Source organism: Scylla paramamosain, chromosome 4 (assembly GCF_035594125.1).
Source record: "Scylla paramamosain isolate STU-SP2022 chromosome 4, ASM3559412v1, whole genome shotgun sequence".
NCBI lineage: Eukaryota > Metazoa > Arthropoda > Malacostraca > Decapoda > Portunidae > Scylla > Scylla paramamosain.
In genome coordinates this window covers 30634496-30653252 of record NC_087154.1, presented here as the reverse complement: position 1 = coordinate 30653252, position 18757 = coordinate 30634496, and the positions used below count along the sequence as shown (strand labels likewise).

The 18757-nt window shown below is 34.3% G+C and overlaps 1 protein-coding gene across 4 annotated transcripts; it reads right to left on the bottom strand.

The window, feature by feature from the left end:
* Positions 1 to 6832: 6832 nt before the first annotated feature.
* On the bottom strand, positions 6833 to 18339 carry LOC135099975 (transmembrane protein 39A-like). Of its 4 annotated transcripts, none has more exons than XM_064002751.1 (10): positions 18169 to 18339; positions 15842 to 15941; positions 14886 to 15087; positions 14494 to 14633; positions 13946 to 14044; positions 13695 to 13798; positions 10699 to 10862; positions 10346 to 10443; positions 9818 to 10025; positions 6833 to 7497 (listed from the first exon to the last, which is right to left on the bottom strand). In XM_064002751.1, exons 2-10 carry the CDS (start codon positions 15916 to 15918, stop codon positions 7264 to 7266), a joined length of 1326 nt encoding a protein of 441 aa, XP_063858821.1. In that variant the 5' UTR covers positions 15919 to 15941; positions 18169 to 18339; the 3' UTR covers positions 6833 to 7263. The 4 variants fall into 4 exon arrangements, with proteins under 4 accessions (XP_063858821.1, XP_063858818.1, XP_063858820.1 ...); XM_064002748.1 differs by lacking the exon at positions 18169 to 18339 and adding an exon at positions 16570 to 16717; XM_064002750.1 differs by lacking the exon at positions 18169 to 18339 and adding an exon at positions 16570 to 16662 and having other exon boundaries at positions 15842 to 15966.
* Between the last annotated feature and the right edge of the window lie 418 nt (positions 18340 to 18757).

The following is an 18757-nucleotide window of genomic DNA, read 5'->3' as shown; positions in this document are numbered from 1 at the left end:
TGCTAGAGGACAGGTGCACGCACATGTCAGCTTGAGGTTTGTGGCGTGTATGATGCCTTACTCAACTCACTTTTTGACATCTCTGAAATGAAATGCAGTTTCCCACAATCAGCATTGTGGCTTCATTCTAACGTCGAATAAACGTGTTGTGTGTGGGAGTAAAAATAAATAAATAAATACATACATACATAAGTAAATAGATAAATAAAATAAGATAAAAACTTCAAGCAATTGTCAAAATCGCCGCTGAAAAGTAATGTCACAAAGAAATTCTGGCTGAAAATAAAGATAGATAAGTCAATGAATAAATAAGTGTTAATGAACTTACCTAACTTTAGCAGATAGCTACTGGTGGAACTAAACAACTTATCCTAGTTATTTCATCATTCACTGGTTATGCTGTTATTTTTTTTTTTTTTCATTTTTTACATAATTCAAAACATATTGTGCTACAGCAATTTATGAAGCTTAAGGAGAGGCGGAAGCAGTGAAAAGTTACTTGTTTCTCAGGCTGGAATTAAATCTTTATTTTCAACATGTGAAGGCCATTAGTCATTTTATACCTTTTTTTTCTTGGTGTACACTGCTGTTGTACAAACAAAACTTCAATCACATAAATCAGCAGGATATGATTATAAAGTACTGAGAAATCTCATTCTTTTTCTTTTCTTTATACCCTTGTCTTTATGCGCAACACGGTAAGGTGAGTATTCTGTCAGAGAAACTACCAGCGAGAATATTTGTAACACGCTTCGCATTTCCCCAGTGTCACTTTGTCCTTGTCTACTAGGAAATTCAAATCTCTATAGATGATATGCCATTGATTACTTGACTGTGAGCAAGTTGTTAAATATATGTACGTGTATTATAAAATGTGCCCTACCCTTGACAAATCTCGGTTTGTGTAACTGAGAAGAAAAAAAAAAAAAATCGACGCACTTAAATTACTATTCAAAATATTAACCCTCCGCTTATCCTAGCCAGTGACACTATTTGGCCTTGTCCAGAACCACTACTACCCATCATAAATACAGAAGTGCATCTTCTACCTCATAGGTGCCCTCCACTCATATACAGGAAGTCTTGAATAAACCACATCTACACAGACTGCCAGGAAAATCCCTTCGCAGTATCAATATATAAATTATTATGTATTAAAGAATAAATTATATATTTTTTCATACAAAATCATATTTCCTTAAGTTTACCATTTGGTAAGGAAGGAAAATATGTAATTGTTGGGGGGGACTATTCTGAAACTCTAGCATGCATAAAAATTGTTGTTCTCAGTAGCCCCTGATGGGTTATCCTCTTTGCACAAGATTTGCTAATTCCTCTCATCCCTATTCCGTCCACTTAATGCAAGAGTTAAACAGTATCTTCATTATTTCACTCCTCTCACTGGTGAGCTCTGGAACTCTTATCCTGTCTCTCCTCTTTCCTGACTAAATGTTATACGAGGAGTAGCAAGATCCCTCAGAAACTAAATTCAGTAGGCTTACATGTGAAACATGCTTCCACACATCCACCCAGCCTCCCTATATGTTTATCTAATCTTTTTTTGAGAATCCTAGTGACACAACTTACAACTTGATTACTGGAGCAATTCCAGTCATCTACTACTGTTTCAGAATACTTCTTTACACCTCTTTTTTTTAGATCTAACTTTATTAAGCTTGAACCCATTACTTCTAGTCCTATCTTGATTGGTAACCCTGAGGATTTTGTTTGTTACCCATGTTAAGCTGCAATTCCACCAAGGCAACATTTTGGCAACATGTAGCATGTGACAGGTGGCAACATGTTGCTGTATAACCTGATGCATGCAACAAGATTTAGCCCATTGCCTAATATTGAATGCCTTCCCACCAGTCGCAAGAACAATTCGATGTTGAAAGGCAACAAGATAAATGTAAAAAGTGTAGAATGTATAAAATATAGAGAACTTGTGGTTCTATGGGATATACACCTGACAGATTACAAAAATAACCATGCTAAACTAGATGCACTGTGGAGATTAGCCGAGAAATTTAAATATGACATGGCAATGATAAAGATCAATAATTTGCATACTGCTTTTCACCGTGAGCACAAAAACCAAACCCAAAAGAAATCCCGGTAATCTGTGTCACTCTTCCTAATCCTGGAACTCACTTTGTTGAGGTTACTGAAATCTTCCACACTCATCCATGAAAAACTCTTGAAAACTAACTGGTCATCGGACAGTAATTTTTCAATAAAATCCTTTTGATAAATGTTGCTTCCTATAAAGTGCTATCTTCCAACATCGATGTTTTTTGTGAACATCACACAGCACTAGATAAGCAGCAGCAGTGACCATCTGCTGAAACATCATGTTGACAACTGGCATAGTTTTTGTTAAACTGGTGGAAAAGGTTTTGTGGCACTCAACAGTAAACATAGGATGTACCATGCTATAAGCAACAACAATGCTGCCTTGTCACAAGCAACATGTCTCCTGGTTGAAAGCTGCATGCAATGTATTTCTTGAAAGCCAGACAAGTTGCATGCTACATATTGCGTGTTGCCTTGGTGGAATTAAGCCTTTATAACCATTATGCAACTTGAATACTTCTATCATATCCACTCTTGATCAGTGCTGTATTAACCCATGGCAGGGTCGCCTCCAAGGCTTCGAGCTCCTTCAGGCTCCCCGACATCCCTCATAAATCACATACTCTCCTTTCATACAATTTATTACAATAATATTACAATAATATTGCAAATGAAGAAATTAATGGAATAGAAATGAGAATAACATTTAACACACACACACACACACACACACACACACACACACACACACACACACACACACACACACACACACACACACACACACACACACACACACAGAAAAAAAAAAAAAAAATTGCATGGGTCCCTGCTTTTGGTTGGGCCTAGGCTTTGGCTTCAGCCTAGTCAGCCTTATGGATAATGTGGCACTGCTACAGTGATTTTTTTTAAATTGACATTGATCAGTGAAGTTCTTCATCCTCTTATTTAATAAGTCTGAAACAGGTAGAGCTTTTAACCAAATTCTAACTAAAGTAACAAATAAGAAGACAAATTTCAACTTAATAACGTCACTGTTATAATCATGCATCCAAATATCAATGATGATAATGTGATTTAAAGACATGACAATGTGATCCATCAATCAATGTACATCATATCCTTCTTCCTAAGAACTCTCTGAATAGAATAAGTGATAGTGTTCTGCTGCCCAGTAGAATGCTATTACAACTATTCTCTTGAGGTAGTTTTTAGGAACATGCATCTGATAAAAATAGATAAATCACAGTCACATTACTGTCTTGACATCACATTATCATCACTGTCATAACATGATCATTAGTCATAATAAATAAGACTTACTCTTTAGTAAAAATATCTACTCATACAAATGTTGTCAATTCAACATATATCTTCGTGAAAAATAATGTATTAACTTCTTTATACTGAGCTATACACTACAAGAGGCAATAAGAACTGACACAGCTTTAAATGTAAACAATCCAAGCAAGTTAGTAAAATCATCAACCTGTCATTTGGAACAGTTCATGTAATCCTCAAGCCTGATCTGATTTGAAAAACTCAAATTTCTTCCCAGCCTTGTGATTCCATAATGACACTGCAGTTACTCATCACACTGCCAGCATGAAGTTTTCACATACACATCAACATGATCATAACTTTTTATTACATACGGAGTGATCTGGTTCCTTGAAACTTATTCCTCTTCCCTGATGTGAAATTCAAGAGGAAAAGTTGCCATTTTGTCATCATGAAGGAGATCCAACACAAATTGTCAGTGGAGACTGACAAACATAAAAGAACAGGACCTCTAGAGGGAATTCCAAGCAAAGCAGCACTACAAGGTGATTGATTCTAAGATACACCCATGCTTTTCATGGGTGTAGTCTGACCTTGTTGACTTCAACTTTTATGTATTTTCACTGGTTTAATATTGGTATCTTAATCATACAACAGAACAATATTTTACACATTTTGAGTTCAGTAGAAAAAAAAAAGTATCTTGAATTTCTCAGATACATATAAAGACAACTTCTTTTAAAGAAAATATTAACATAATTACATAAGTGACACAAAAGATTTTCATGAAAACTAAAAGCCTAACATAATGCATGTAAAGTACAAGTATTGAATCTGAAGTACTTTCACTGCCATTATTCACTTTGTGAGCAAAATATACCCTTTCAAATAACACATGAAAAACTTTTCAAAATGCGCATTTTTATTGTGAGCAAAAAAGCCACAGGCTTAATGACTAGTTGTTGTTAGAGGAGGTCATCACTGGGTCAAAAAATGTGCATAAACTGGAGAGAGAGAGAGAGAGAGAGGAGAGGAGAGAGAGAGAGAGAGAGGAGAGAGAGAGAGAGAGAGAGAGAGAGAGGAGAGAGAGAGAGAGGAGAGAGGAGAGAGAGAGAGAGAGGAGAGAGAGAGAGAAGAGAGATGAGAGAGAGAGAGAGAGAGAGAGAGAGAGGAGAGAGAGAGAGAGGAGAGAGAGAGAGAGAGAGAGGAGAGGAGAGAGAGAGAGGAGAGAGAGAGAGAGAGAGAAGAGAGAGAGAGGAGAGAGAGAGAGAGAGAGAAGAGAGAGAGAGAGAGAGAGAGAGAGAGAGAGAGAGAGAGAAGAGAGAGAGAGAGAGGAGAGAGAGAGAGAGAGAGAGAGAGGAGAGAGAGAGAGAGAGAGAGAGAGAGAGGAGAGGAGAGAGGAGAGAGAGAGAGAGAGAGAGAGAGAGAGAATATGAAATGTGTAATTACAGGGTGTCCAAAGAAAGTTAATTTTTCATTTATTCACTACTTGCATTGTGTTTAAGAAATAGTCTCTTTCTTTTCAGGTTGTATTTGAAACACATGGATGTTTTTTTCTTTAGTGTGTTATCAGCCTAGCTCAACTATGACACTCTTGGTCGAGCAATGAACAAAAAATCCGTAAAATTATATCCAGAGACAAAATCATTAATCCAGACTCTGGGTGAATTTCCATGATGTAGGTTCTGGCAAGTTACATGGCTTTCAAATTTCTTGACAATTTTCTTGATTGTTGTTTGTCCACATTCTTGCTGAGTGTGTACTAATGATTCTGTCTCTGGAAACAATTTTATAATTTTTGTTCATTGCTTGACCAAGAGTGCCATACTTGAGCTAGGCTGATAATACTTTCAGGAAAAAAATTCAATGTGTTCCAAACACAACCTGCAAAGAGATTTTTCTTAAACACAACATAAGTAGTTAATGAATGAAAAATTTACTTTTTTGGGGACACCCTGTACAATACCAGAATAGAAGGATCAAAACCACATCAAATGGAAGTGTAATTGCTATATAATGAGAATATTGTATCTTAAAATATTTGCACAGTAATGGTAAATTACAAAATAAATAACTTTTTACATTATACATACATAGTTACAAATATTACTAAATTTAGTAATATACAAAATACATAAAGTTTGCCTTATATCTGACTATAGTACTGGGAAAAAAAAAGTATATCATACTGTAAAAGAAGAAAAATTTGTATCCAATATATCATTATGTGAACAATGCACACTATCAAATATTCACAGCAGGCCAAAGTCCTTTCATAAACAGAAAATTGTGAAGTTCACTTCAAAAAAAAATTATTTCAGCACTTTTAGTGATATTTTATGCAATATATTAATTTGAAATAAAAGAAATATACATATATATGAAATCAGATATTTTCACTGGAAACAAAACATTCATAGGCATGTTCACACACCATTCTTTGTAACATGTTACAAAGAAACAACAATTACATTGCTTCTATCATTAATCTGTTAATGATACTTTCCAATGCTGATCCTCGGTTTGAAACACAAATGAGGTTTTCAACACACAGATCTCTAACATGACTAGCTGTATGTTTAATTATGTGTATTTTGACTGCATTCTGCAAGTTTTTTTTTTAAATAAACCGAACACAAGAGATCAAGTGATTTGCTATCAAGTAACAAGTGGCACATTTCCATATCATTCCTCAGTCCTGCCTTAGATACACAGCTACAAACCATACTAATAATGTGGTCTGTGTGTATTTTCTGGTTGGGAGTCAATTCTCATCTGAGCCAAAAATTATTTCAAGTGTTGTCAGTACATCTCGTCCTCATTATATGCTCATGTTAGGTTCTGTGAAACCCTTGGATAGTGAGAATCCACATAGTGTGAACATATCTTTACATGAATTATAAGGAGTTAAGTTCCACTGCTCAATTTTGACTGTTCCCAATGTTAATCTCAGCACTTTTTCTGCATAACAATGCACTACGGCAACACTAGAACACACCTATAATGCTGTATTACAGTAGTTTAATATGGAAAAACAGCATACATAAGAAAAATTAAGAATAACAGTGCATGGGAAGTCAGTATTGATGTGAATAATGCACCAACACACACACAATACAGCACTGATTTTTCCAAGGCTTTCACCAAAACCCCAAACCTTGGTGTTCAAGACTGGTTCATATGGTTAGATGAACAGACTGTAAAAAGTATAGAAGAGTAGCCAGAATCATTCTTAGCTCAAGCTATTCCACCTACAGGGAAGCTATCACCCAATTGAACTTCTCTTCATTCTGGATCACCTGAATCTTCATCTCAAACATATCAGCAAAAAGTTGTTCACCAAGTCACAAACACATCACAGACACCTACTTCCACCCTGAGGTCTCAAAACCCTATCGAGCAGTCCACATCAACGTGAACTTTTCTTGTATAGTGAGAATACTTGGCACATTTAGGGTCATCACATAAACAGGAGTACACATAATCAGAGTCTGTATATAATGAAAACTAGGTGTACAGACAATTGAGAAAAATCACATTTTTAAGGAGGAAAAAGGAGAAAATTTGCAGGTGAGGGCTCTCTGACCTGTAAATTAAGACTAAAACTTTGCTAATGAAATTATGCAATAATCACATCTTTGGCTTTCTTCACTTAGGGAATTTAACAATTAAGTAAAAATACATTTACCTCATACTGAGCATACTTTCTGGAACAAAAAATACTTGACTAACAATGTCAAGTTTCTCTAAGAAAAGTATGACATATTTCTGCATAATTCATCTTGATGGATATAAATGAAAATAAATGCTTGAATTGAAATATTAAACAGAGATTCGTAATAAACTAGTCTAACATTAATTTCTTTACAAAAAAAGATTGTTAGATAAAAGTTTGGTTATATTATTTTAGTTCACAACTCTTTCTTGAAGCTGCTGTTCTTGCTGATATACTTTTCTGAGAACCAAGTAATCCCGTAAGAGATAATACAATGCTGCATATGAGGCAGAGAGAACAAGTGCTGTTGCTAAAAGCTGGTGCCACTGATGAAGAGAAACCAGTAATGCCAGATGTAGGAGTACACAACAAACACACACCCACACCAACACCAGGACAGGGCGAGATGGATCACAAAATATAGCCTGTAAAGAATACAAAACACCAACATTAGTAAATACAAAGTGATACAAAAATACTTGAATACCTTAAAACATAAATAATATTTTAAGCATGCACTTCCTTATGTCATCAATTCACCATTTTGTCTTATATTTATATATTGGATATTTTTTGTCCTATGAACTCTCCTTAAGAGAACAGCTATGATAGTATTTCATAGGAAAGCAGCCAGCCACCTCACCACAACACAGCACAGCTAGGAAGCCTATTGGGACAATTGTGACCAGATAACAGAAATTCATGCTGTGGTTATACTAGCAACAAGCAGTGTCAATGACTGGCAGGGCAGAGATAACTTAATGTCCCAGAAACAAAACCAGCAATTTTCACACCATATACCACCTCACATCACAACTATGTATATCTACACTTATCATGAGTAGGGTGTCATGGGTTTCCCTACAACTGTCTATTTCTCATACATTTTCTTTAATTCAATAAGCTCTTTCTGATGTTTTCACTTTAAATGTAAGTTATGTTAAAAAGTGTAAGCAATGGGAAGTTACTATGTATCTTCAAAATAATAATTGAAAAAGACAATTCTGAAATAAAAAATGAAAAGAAGGGAGTCAGAAACAGTGTTTTATAAATGCTGTTCTTGATTAGTAGCATTACACATTCTATCTTCATCAGTATCTCGTACCTAGTCTTCCAAGAACTTCTTGAAGGGAATGACAATAATAAAAGTCTCCATTTATGCATGTACATTCTTCTCTCACACCTTTCTCTCATCTACTCAACCACTGTCCTCCTTTTTCATAAGAGGACGTTCTATTACACCCATTGCATCTATCATACTCATATAGTATACTCTCTTTGTTATCTCACATTCTGTCATTCTTCCCCTGTGACAAAACCACATCAAGGTGGTGTTTGACCACCTTAACCACTTTTCATTCTTTACACACAACATGCACTTCTCAAGTAACTCATTTCAACAGCAATCTTTGATTTATGAGTATGTCTCTTGCTCCTTACTCAAGTCCCACTTCCATACGTGATCATTATAATGTGCAATTATATACAATATTTCTTGTTGTATTAGTGGACTCCTGCCTATAAAACAAATCTGTAAAAAAACAGGGTTGGAAAAATCACGATTTTTCTAAGAGAGAGAGAGAGAGAGAGAGAGAGAGAGAGAGAGAGAGAGAGAGAGAGAGAGAGAGAGAGAGAGAGAGAGAGAGAGAGAGAGAGAGAGAGAGAGAGAGAGAGAGAGAGAGAGAGAGAGAGAGAGAGAGAGAGAGAGAGAGAGAGAGAGAGAGAGAGAGAGAGAGAGAGATTTCATGTGCTTTGTTATCGCCTTGTTATCCCACTCTGGGTTATTTCTGCTCAGCGGGGTTACGTCACACATTCCATTCCAGGAGGAATTTTTGATGTGCAATAAATTTGCTCTCAAAGGTCATAGTGCACTGGAAAGTACATTGTTGTACTCAGAATTACAATGAGAAATGGATTTTTGAAAATAAAATTATCTTCGGTCATTTTTAAATTTTGCGAGTTACCTGCAGCAGAAAATGGATATTAATTTAGCCACCCATAAGACATGAGTTAAAGGAATGAACTTACTTTACATTACAAGAAAAACTATGCTCATTAAATGTCATAATTACATTTATTATTATTATCAACAAAGAACTTACATTCTTTTTTATACTTTTGAATATTTTCTTATAAGAGATGGCAATGATTCATTGATGCATTACTTACTGCAGGGCCAGTACAGGATCAGTACACAGTACAGTCAGTACAGGATAAGTAGACCTGATATTTCTCCTGTATAACTGGTTTACATATTCTTCCTTTTATAAATATATATATATATATATATATATATATATATATATATATATATATATATATATATATATATATATATATATATATATATATATATATATATATATATATATATATATATATATATATATATATATATATATATATATATATATATATATATATATATATATATATATATATATATATATATATATATAAAATTTAAATCATTAGATATTTTACCCTCAATATAACACTTAAATAATTTTAAATACAGTATACTTAATTTTTATTTAAGTAATTTTTTTATTTTTACTTAAATTTAAATCACTTGATTTAAATAATCTGATTTAAATCAAACCAACCCTGGTAAAAAGTAAATAAACTAATAATAACTACATAAAATACGTACAAGTGTATTAGATACAAGGAAAAAAGTGTATCATACACCAGGAAATATGGTAACATGATAATGGAAGAACAGTCATAAAGATTCATACATACATGAAGTCTAGCATGTGTTGTGTTGCCTGGTTCTGCAGCATTGGTGATACCTTCAGCTCGATACAGCTCTCTATTGTGTTTCACTAATGCTCCTTGAGGCCATAAAACTGCATTTGACCAAGGATTGTATGGGGCATGGGATGACCGGCCCTCAAGCCTGGCCCATCCTCCAAGGTGAAGAGATGCACGATGAAGAATATCACAGTACCTGCAATAAATAACTGTTACTTGAAGAGTATATATATTCATAATTAAAACTAAGAACCCAGAAAAATTATATTACATCCTGTACATAGTTTGAACATGGTCTCAGCAATTACTGATACATGAAGTTTTTTCTTTTATATCTTATCACATAAATAATGTTCTAGAAAACTCTCCCAGACTCACTGACTACATGACATATAAAATGCAATGGACATCCTCTCATGGCTGATATATTCTGACTTCAGTTCAGTTTTTCATTGTTTTCATGATGACCTGAAGTGAGACATGACAGCATTATAGACAAAAAGAAATGTAACTCACCTTGGAGGATAACAATATAATAAGTGCCACATAAAGCAGGTTGTAGTCACAAACAGTATGTGACATGACACCCATGGTACATCATAATACAGTGAGCTCTGAAAAAGAAAAATACGAAGATGACATAATTCTAGAAGACACATATATATAATAATGCACTGAGGAATATAATCCATTACTAATACTTATTTACACAATCAGGGAAGTGAATGCATAAAAACACATGGTATAAGTCTTAATCATGAACTAAATAGCTATGTATTCAATATAAGAGCAAATGTCATTCCACAATCCTCCATAATTTTTTCCCCCTTTTTTTGCACATCAAGATAAAACTTGTCTACTCCACTTACCGGAACAAAGAAACAGGGAATCAGTGTTGTGTAGTAGACGATGACAATGGTTTGGTACATGACTTGGGCCATGCGCTTGTTACAGTCATTGGTAAGAAATTCTACTTCACCACGAACAGCTTCAGCACTGTTCTGGCACGCGTGTTGTATGACACGAGGAACAGCTGGCAACAAACACAAATGTTATGCAACAGTGATGTTACTTCAATTCTTGACATTTTTCTACTTGCTGTTAAAGGCAACAAAAATTAAATATCAACACTTTTTTCAGCACAAAACATGACTAATAAAAATGAACATGAGAGGACTTTGTGGTTGCTTTGATGTACTTCATAATGTATGTAAGTTGACTTAATGAACATTGTGGAAAGGTACAAGGAGGAGGTTATAATCTCATAAAGAGAATGAGACAAATCTGAGTGTGAGAATGATCAACACATTAGTTTACTAATTACTAAACAAGGAAACTGGCATAGCATAATTATGACCGAGTGAAGAAAAACAATAAAATAAATAAATAAGCAGACAACAAAAGAAAGAAAGGAAATTCAATTGAATAGATGAATGAATAAAACACATATAAAAATAAATAAATAAAAATTCATGCCAAGATTAATTTAGAAAAAGGGTTGTCTAAACTAAATTTTCCACACAAGGATGACAGATGAAAAAAATATATATATAAAGGGGAAAAGCATATCTTGTATTTTTAAATGTGAAAAAGGCTCATAACAGAACTGGCTGTAAAGCAATGTGAAATGTTTTGAAAATGTATGGAATAAAAGGAAGGTTTCTAGATGGAATTAAAGTACCTTATACAAATGCATGTGTTAAAGTGAGTAGGGATGTAAATGAAAGCTTCATACTATACAGGGGAATGTGGCAAGATGTGTACAGTCATCATGGCTATTCACCTTGTTTATGAATAGTGCTATTGGATTAGAACTATACACATGATGTTGAAGTAAAACTTGATGCCACAGTTTTGTCTGATATTACATTGAATGCAGAAAATGAAAGGGGATCTGCAAAAGTTGGTAAAAATTTAATGTTATTGGGAAGCGGAGAGAAAAAAAAGGTTAACAAATTTAGAACCTCATATAAAATGAGTGACCCAATGATGTAAAGGTTAATGTGCTCATCTCACACCTAAGAGGATGAATCCTGAGCTAGGTGAGGACAATCTAAAGTGGATCGGATCCTACACGACCAATATTATTGACACAATATATTGACTCATTATTATTGTGCAATAAAATATCAAACTCTTTTTGATGTCTTCAATATATTTTGCCATTCTTCAATACCGCCCCTTCACTGTCAATAATATTGTACAATACGGAATATTGCACAATAATATTGATTGTGTAGGGTCAGCTTAACACAGTAGATCCCATGTCCTGAGCCAGTGTAGTGAGGTACATCTAGCTGAAGGCAACTCCTTACTCAATGGATAACATCTCTGACTGTCCTGCAGTGGAATTATAAAGACTGGTCATAATAATATTGATAGAATGAAAGTGGAATGTGATGAGGGTAGAATGTGATAATGATAAAGTGAGAGTGGAATGTGAGATGAAGTGTGAAATAAAACTGAATGGATGAATAATGGGAAAGATAGCAGAATTTAAATACCTTGGTTCAATCCTGTGAAAAGATGGTAGTATGGAGGGAGAAAAAATAAGAGGAGGCATTACAAGAAAGGGATGTGCTAAGATCTTAGAGGATGTATCAAAAAGGACAGGACAGTTAGGAAGGTGATAAAGACAGTACTGTATAATAACATAAAGTGCCAACATGTGAATGCAGCATGTGCATCTAACATCTAGAATTTAGGGAGCAGAGATAAGTCTGATCCATACATCAATATTGAACCTCTCTTTACATCCACAGATGCAGGTCACCCTTTCATGACTTGCAAGTGACCCTCAGACACACCCAATTTTTACAACTGGGCTTCTCTGTCTATCTCATCTTGTTTAACTAGAACTAGTTTTAGACACTTAACTCACTCACCTCCTCCATCATCACTCTTCCCCATAACCACCTCACACCTTCCTACAGCTGGTGCACTCACCCTATAAGGTATCCTAAAATGACACCTCCACTTCTCTCCAATACTACCACCCAACTTTTTCTAACATTCAGCTTCAGTTTTTGTTTCATCCTATGGAAATCATCTACTAGTTCAAAGTTCCCTTTTAGTCTCTGCTAATAGAACAGTGTCATCTGCAAAATAAACATGCTACTACAGCCTATCCCATTCTATTCCATTTGAGGTTTGCATCAATATTTTCATCTCCTTTGGCTTTCATCTCCCTCATATAGCCATCCATAAAAATGTTAAAGACATTCTTGTCTTACTCCTGTTCCTATTGCAAAACTCTACCCTAAACCTCTTTTTATCCTCACACATGCACCTACACCCTATAAGAAGCCTATTTTTTTTCTCCAGTAACCTCCTACATCATAAATCTTGAAACATCCCAGAGGGCTTTCTTATCCTCTCTGTAATATACTTTCTCTTGTGTCTATGAATACTGCACAGAAATTTTAATTTTTTTCTAAGTGCTCCTCTACCACCCTTTTAATTCCAAAAATGTGAACCACAAAACCTATTCCTGTCTTGAATCCTCCCTGTTCCTCAACAACATTCACCTCATTAAAGAGTAAGGGAAGAAGTGAGGTAATAAGGACAATCCAAAAAGGTGAACTGGATGCTGTGGGTGTGAGAGAAGACCTCTAAAAACTGGGAAGTGTTGCAGTATCTGAGAAAGAGAGAAGGGACAGGAGACTGAGAGAAATACTGAGTAAGAATAGAGTGCTCTGATAGGAAAAAGTGGTGAGTTCAATGGAGGCCACTGACTTTAGAAAGTTCCAAAGAATGGCCATAAAAGAATTATATTAAATTAAACTAAACCATAAATTATATGAATATCTTTAGATAAGTAATTGTCACACAGAAAAGGTAGAATAATGTTGTATTTGTAATTTACCTTGTCTAGATTTGACGCCCTCTTCCTTGCAGTGCAAGGGGACTGGTATCACTTCAAGAAAGGAGGTGATTTCCATGTCGAATATAAAAACATAAAATACAAGCCTGAAAATAATGTTAGGTAATTTGTGGTCACTCTTTACAAGAAATTTTGTTCCATGTTTGTATATATACAAATCAGTACATGAAATCTTTTTCTATAAAGTTTAAAAACTATATAAAACTCCTGAACCTGTGCTACAACCAACTTACGGATATCCCAGAGCAAGGATTTTAATGTAGGTGAGAGCATCACTAATTGTGTACAAACAGAATCCCAGGAGAATGGCTATGGTGCACACAAACAAAATCCTGCAAAGTAAAAAAGAATTCTTTTAGATAATACTAGTGACTGAAGTGGTAACACAATAAATAATGACAAATTATTCATAATACTTATCTATATGATTATCTATATGCACAGACAAGTATTATCACTAATATCAACCTCATCAATAAAATTCTAAGCAAATGTAGACCATAAAGTGCTAAATAAACATCACAGGGTGAAGTCCTAAGGAAGGACAGTTGTACATTGAAGCAGCTTTAGGAGCTATCATGAGAGAGAGAGAGAGAGAGAGAGAGAGAGAGAGAGAGAGAGAGAGAGAGAGAGAGAGAGAGAGAGAGAGAGAGAGAGAGAGAGAGAGAGAGAGAGAGAGAGAGAGAGAGAGAGAGAGAGAGACACAATTTTTTATCTTATTTTAACATTGATGATGTCATATCACCATAGTCTAATCTATATGGCACAGTACAAAGCTTACCGTGCTACAGAGAGAGCAGACTTCCATAAAGACTGATGGAGGCATCTGGTGACGATTAATTTGATAATGCTCCAGCCCCACCGGCGCGTTAGCGTAATCACAATGAACCACACTACACTGCCATCAATCAGGTACAAATTCTACAGAAGAAATTTGAAACAACTTATTTGGTAAAGTTTCAAAATGAACAGATGACAATCCAATAAAGCAGACTTTTAAGTATGTACTCTAGCTTTAATAAAAAAATAATAAACTAAATAAAATAAAATAAATAAATAAAAAAAATAATCATATAATCTTATAAATCCCATTCATTTCAATGTCTAAATACATTTTTGTATTTCAATTTCTTTCTTGTATCTACAAATACTCAAGAGGGAGATATTACCTACCATGGCATATTTTGTGTGGGAGTGAGGGAGCCAAAAGACAGTGCGGTATATGTTGAGGTACTGCAATGCAAGAGACATAAGACTGAACACCAGCATCAGCGTCTCAAACCCAATCTCAGATATGCGAGGAATGTCGGGGATGGTCATGTGTTTTGGAGGAGTTATTGGCATCAGAGGTGGACCATCTTCTGCATGTCCTATTCTGTGATGGAAGGAAATGCTTTAATTTTCACTAATTATCAGAGTATAACAAATTGTTATCCATAATATGTCCCAATTATATTATACATCAATTAAAAACAAATCATAAGAGTTAAAGCATAATAATCTGTTTTTTTTACATCTACAGCTTTCTGGATTGATGGCACCACACTGGAATATACTGACTGTAATGGAATAGATTACAAGTACATGAGGACAATGATGCCAAAATAATGACAATATAACAGATAATGTGAGATATCCTTTTACACTGTGCCTTAACAATTTCCCAGCAGAGAATCTATACATTTAGAAATTATAACAATTCATTGGTGTGTCCACATATAGATGATGGAAATTATATGATTACACTAATTTGCAGGAAAATCCATATATATATATATATATATATATATATATATATATATATATATATATATATATATATATATATATATATATATATATATATATATATTCTTTTTACATATGTTCAGTAATATAAATCCATAGTTGGCAGCTCAGAATTCCTCTTATAGCAGCAGTAGGTTGTTAATCAGTTATCCTTGGTCCTCCATCACTGGAGGACATTCATGTGAGTTCTCATATCCCTTTCTATTCTCATAGTAGAGGAATAAAGTCATCTGCTTGAAAGAAAATTGTAAAAGATCTAAAACTGAAACAAGACAGAGGGTGGGAAGGTAACTTGAAAAAAAAAAAAAAGTGAAAAATGTAAAACTGATACCTCTACTAACCTTTTTAAATCATGATCCAAAAATGGCACAGGTTTAGGGGGTGGAGCTCGAGGTGTGTTGCGTCGTCCTCCTGCCATTGCAAATATCTCAAGCAGGATGCCTGCCAATCCATTACACTCATGTCACTTTAATAAGGGATATGACAAAGTAAACAAATAAACAAATAAAAAGAGCAACAATATGGTCAGTATAATCTCTAAGACTAATCTTTACACATCCTCATAATTGAAAAAATGTTCTCTCATTATACTAATGACCTCAGCTCTTCTCTTTACAAGTTATTGATCCCTGAAGTTCTGAGCCAGAAGCTGTATTAGCATAAACTGTTCTGGCTTTTCTCTCTCTCTCTCTCTCTCTCTCTCTCTCTCTCTCTCTCTCTCTCTCTCTCTCTCTCTTCCTTGATCCGATTTTTAAAGTATTTGTCATCAGTCAACAACTCAGTAGCTGTTCCTTGAAGTTTCTGATACCTTTTGCTTGGAAGATGCATAAGTACTCTTGGGGGAGAAGGAACTCTCATCAAAGTGAAATATCAAGATAACGAACGGGGAAACTTTTTAGCCATTGAGGCTATCTGCGTTCTTGGTGAGGAGACTTATCTTAATAAAAAAAAAATTAAATAAAAAATAAATAAATGCCTTCAGAACGACAGATGAGTCTTTCATTTAACTGCTAAACTTCCAAATGACAGCGGTGGTTGGTAGCAGCATTTAAATAAAGGAGAAACTTACCTACGACAAGATAAAGATGCAATCAGCGCAATGTTTACTCCAGCCTATGTTGTGAGAGGAAGCGTGTCTTTCTAACGGATGCGTGTTATTAGGAGGATATGGTTTCACTTTCCATCTCACTTCTCACTCTACATAGCTATAACTAGTTAATTGACTTGTCTCCTTATTTTCCTTTGCTAAGGAATGGATGGGAAATTATGGAAATAACCTTAGCAGATTCATTTTCAGAGGAGGAAATTATTCTACTTTCCTTGGTGCTCTTATTTCTTCCCATGCTTTACGTTGCTATGGTTCATGAATATGCTTATCTTTCTATTATTTTGCTTAAAAAAAAAAAAAATAGGGGAGAATCATGGATATAGTCTTAGTCTGTCAATTTCCAGACACTGACTATATTCCTTGACAAACTAAGATTATATATACTCGTATATATATATATATATATATATATATATATATATATATATATATATATATATATATATATATATATATATATATATATATATATATATATATATATATATATATATATATATTGTGATCTACTTAATATAGAGATCATCGGTGAAATTATCTAAATTAATAAAACCGAACCTAACCTAAATCAACAACAGTATGCTTAAAAAAATTATAATGGGGACGCGCAATCCAGTCCACACACGTGTCATGATTGAATATGGCTGTGTATGGACAGGGTAGTGATTTGCAGGCATGATCATCTCTTAACTAGGACATTACAAAAGGATGCAAATATGTGGCAAAGGATGACGATGATGATGATGATGATGATGGTGATGATGATGATGATGGTGGTGGTGGTGGTGATGATAATGATGATGATGATGATGATGATGAGGTGCCGGTCCCTAAAGAAAAGCCAAAATTAGAGTATAAGAGTCTTGAATGACCACTTTTGCAGTAGCGAGGGTTTTATAGGAGGCAAAAATGATGCCGGGAATGCTAATGATGATGATGTTGAGGAGGAGGAAGAAGAAGAGTAAGAGGAACTGTATATATATATATATATATATATATATATATATATATATATATATATATATATATATATATATATATATATATATATATATATATATATATATATATATATATATATATATATATATATATATATATATATATATAATTATATATTTTTTTTTTTTTTTTTTTTTTTTTATCAATTCATTGCATAGTACACATGCTTAAAACATTACCTAGGCCCGGGTGGGACTGGTATGAACCACCCTACTCCTTTGGTATTACAACAATAAAATCTATCAAATTGCGTTCAACGAATGAAAGACCCAATACATATATCAAGTTCAATGTACTGTACATACAGTGGACATTCGACACGCAGGAAACGTTATAATATGAATTGAGATGGTACATACATTTTTCAAAACCCACTAAAATGAGTATTTAATAGTGTTCACATATATACATCTACAGATAAATCCATAAGGGCAAACCTGAATCACTGTGTGTGTGTGTGTGTGTGTGTGTGTTCGAAGCCTTGTGTGTCCGAAACTAGTGTCCATATGATTCAATAATTTGTTTCTTGTAGCAATGACGTGAAACTACTTCCATTACCGTTTGAAGACCCACCATAATGTGGGTGCCGTACTATGATGACGTCCAAATTATTGTCTGTGAGGAGATATTCACAAACGTCGAGCAAGTAAGCCTGCCTCAGAGACTCGCCATCGAACAGAAACGCACATAAAAAATGTTATATCTGCAAACCATCATTGAGTCTGACGGCGTTACTTCGGTTAGAAAGAACAGAAGTGGTCATAGTGATGAACAGACTGAACGCTCCTGTGATGGATTGTGGGAGGGCGGCTGAATAAATTCTTCGTTTGTAGCAGAGGAGGGAGCGTGAAACATTGGGAATAATAATAATAATAATAATAATAATAATAATAATAATAATAATAATAATAATAATAATAATAATGATAATAATAATAATAATAATAATAATAATAATAATAAACCCTGCGTGGTGACTGCATTCCTTTGACTATAATACATGAAGTTATTAACTGAAATGTCATATGACACCGTCATTTCTTTAACCATTTCGTTGAAGGTACTGTCACGTAATTATATACATGCATGTTATTTTTGGTGTCATATGATTTATATTGTTGACTATATATGTACTTCATTCAATTTC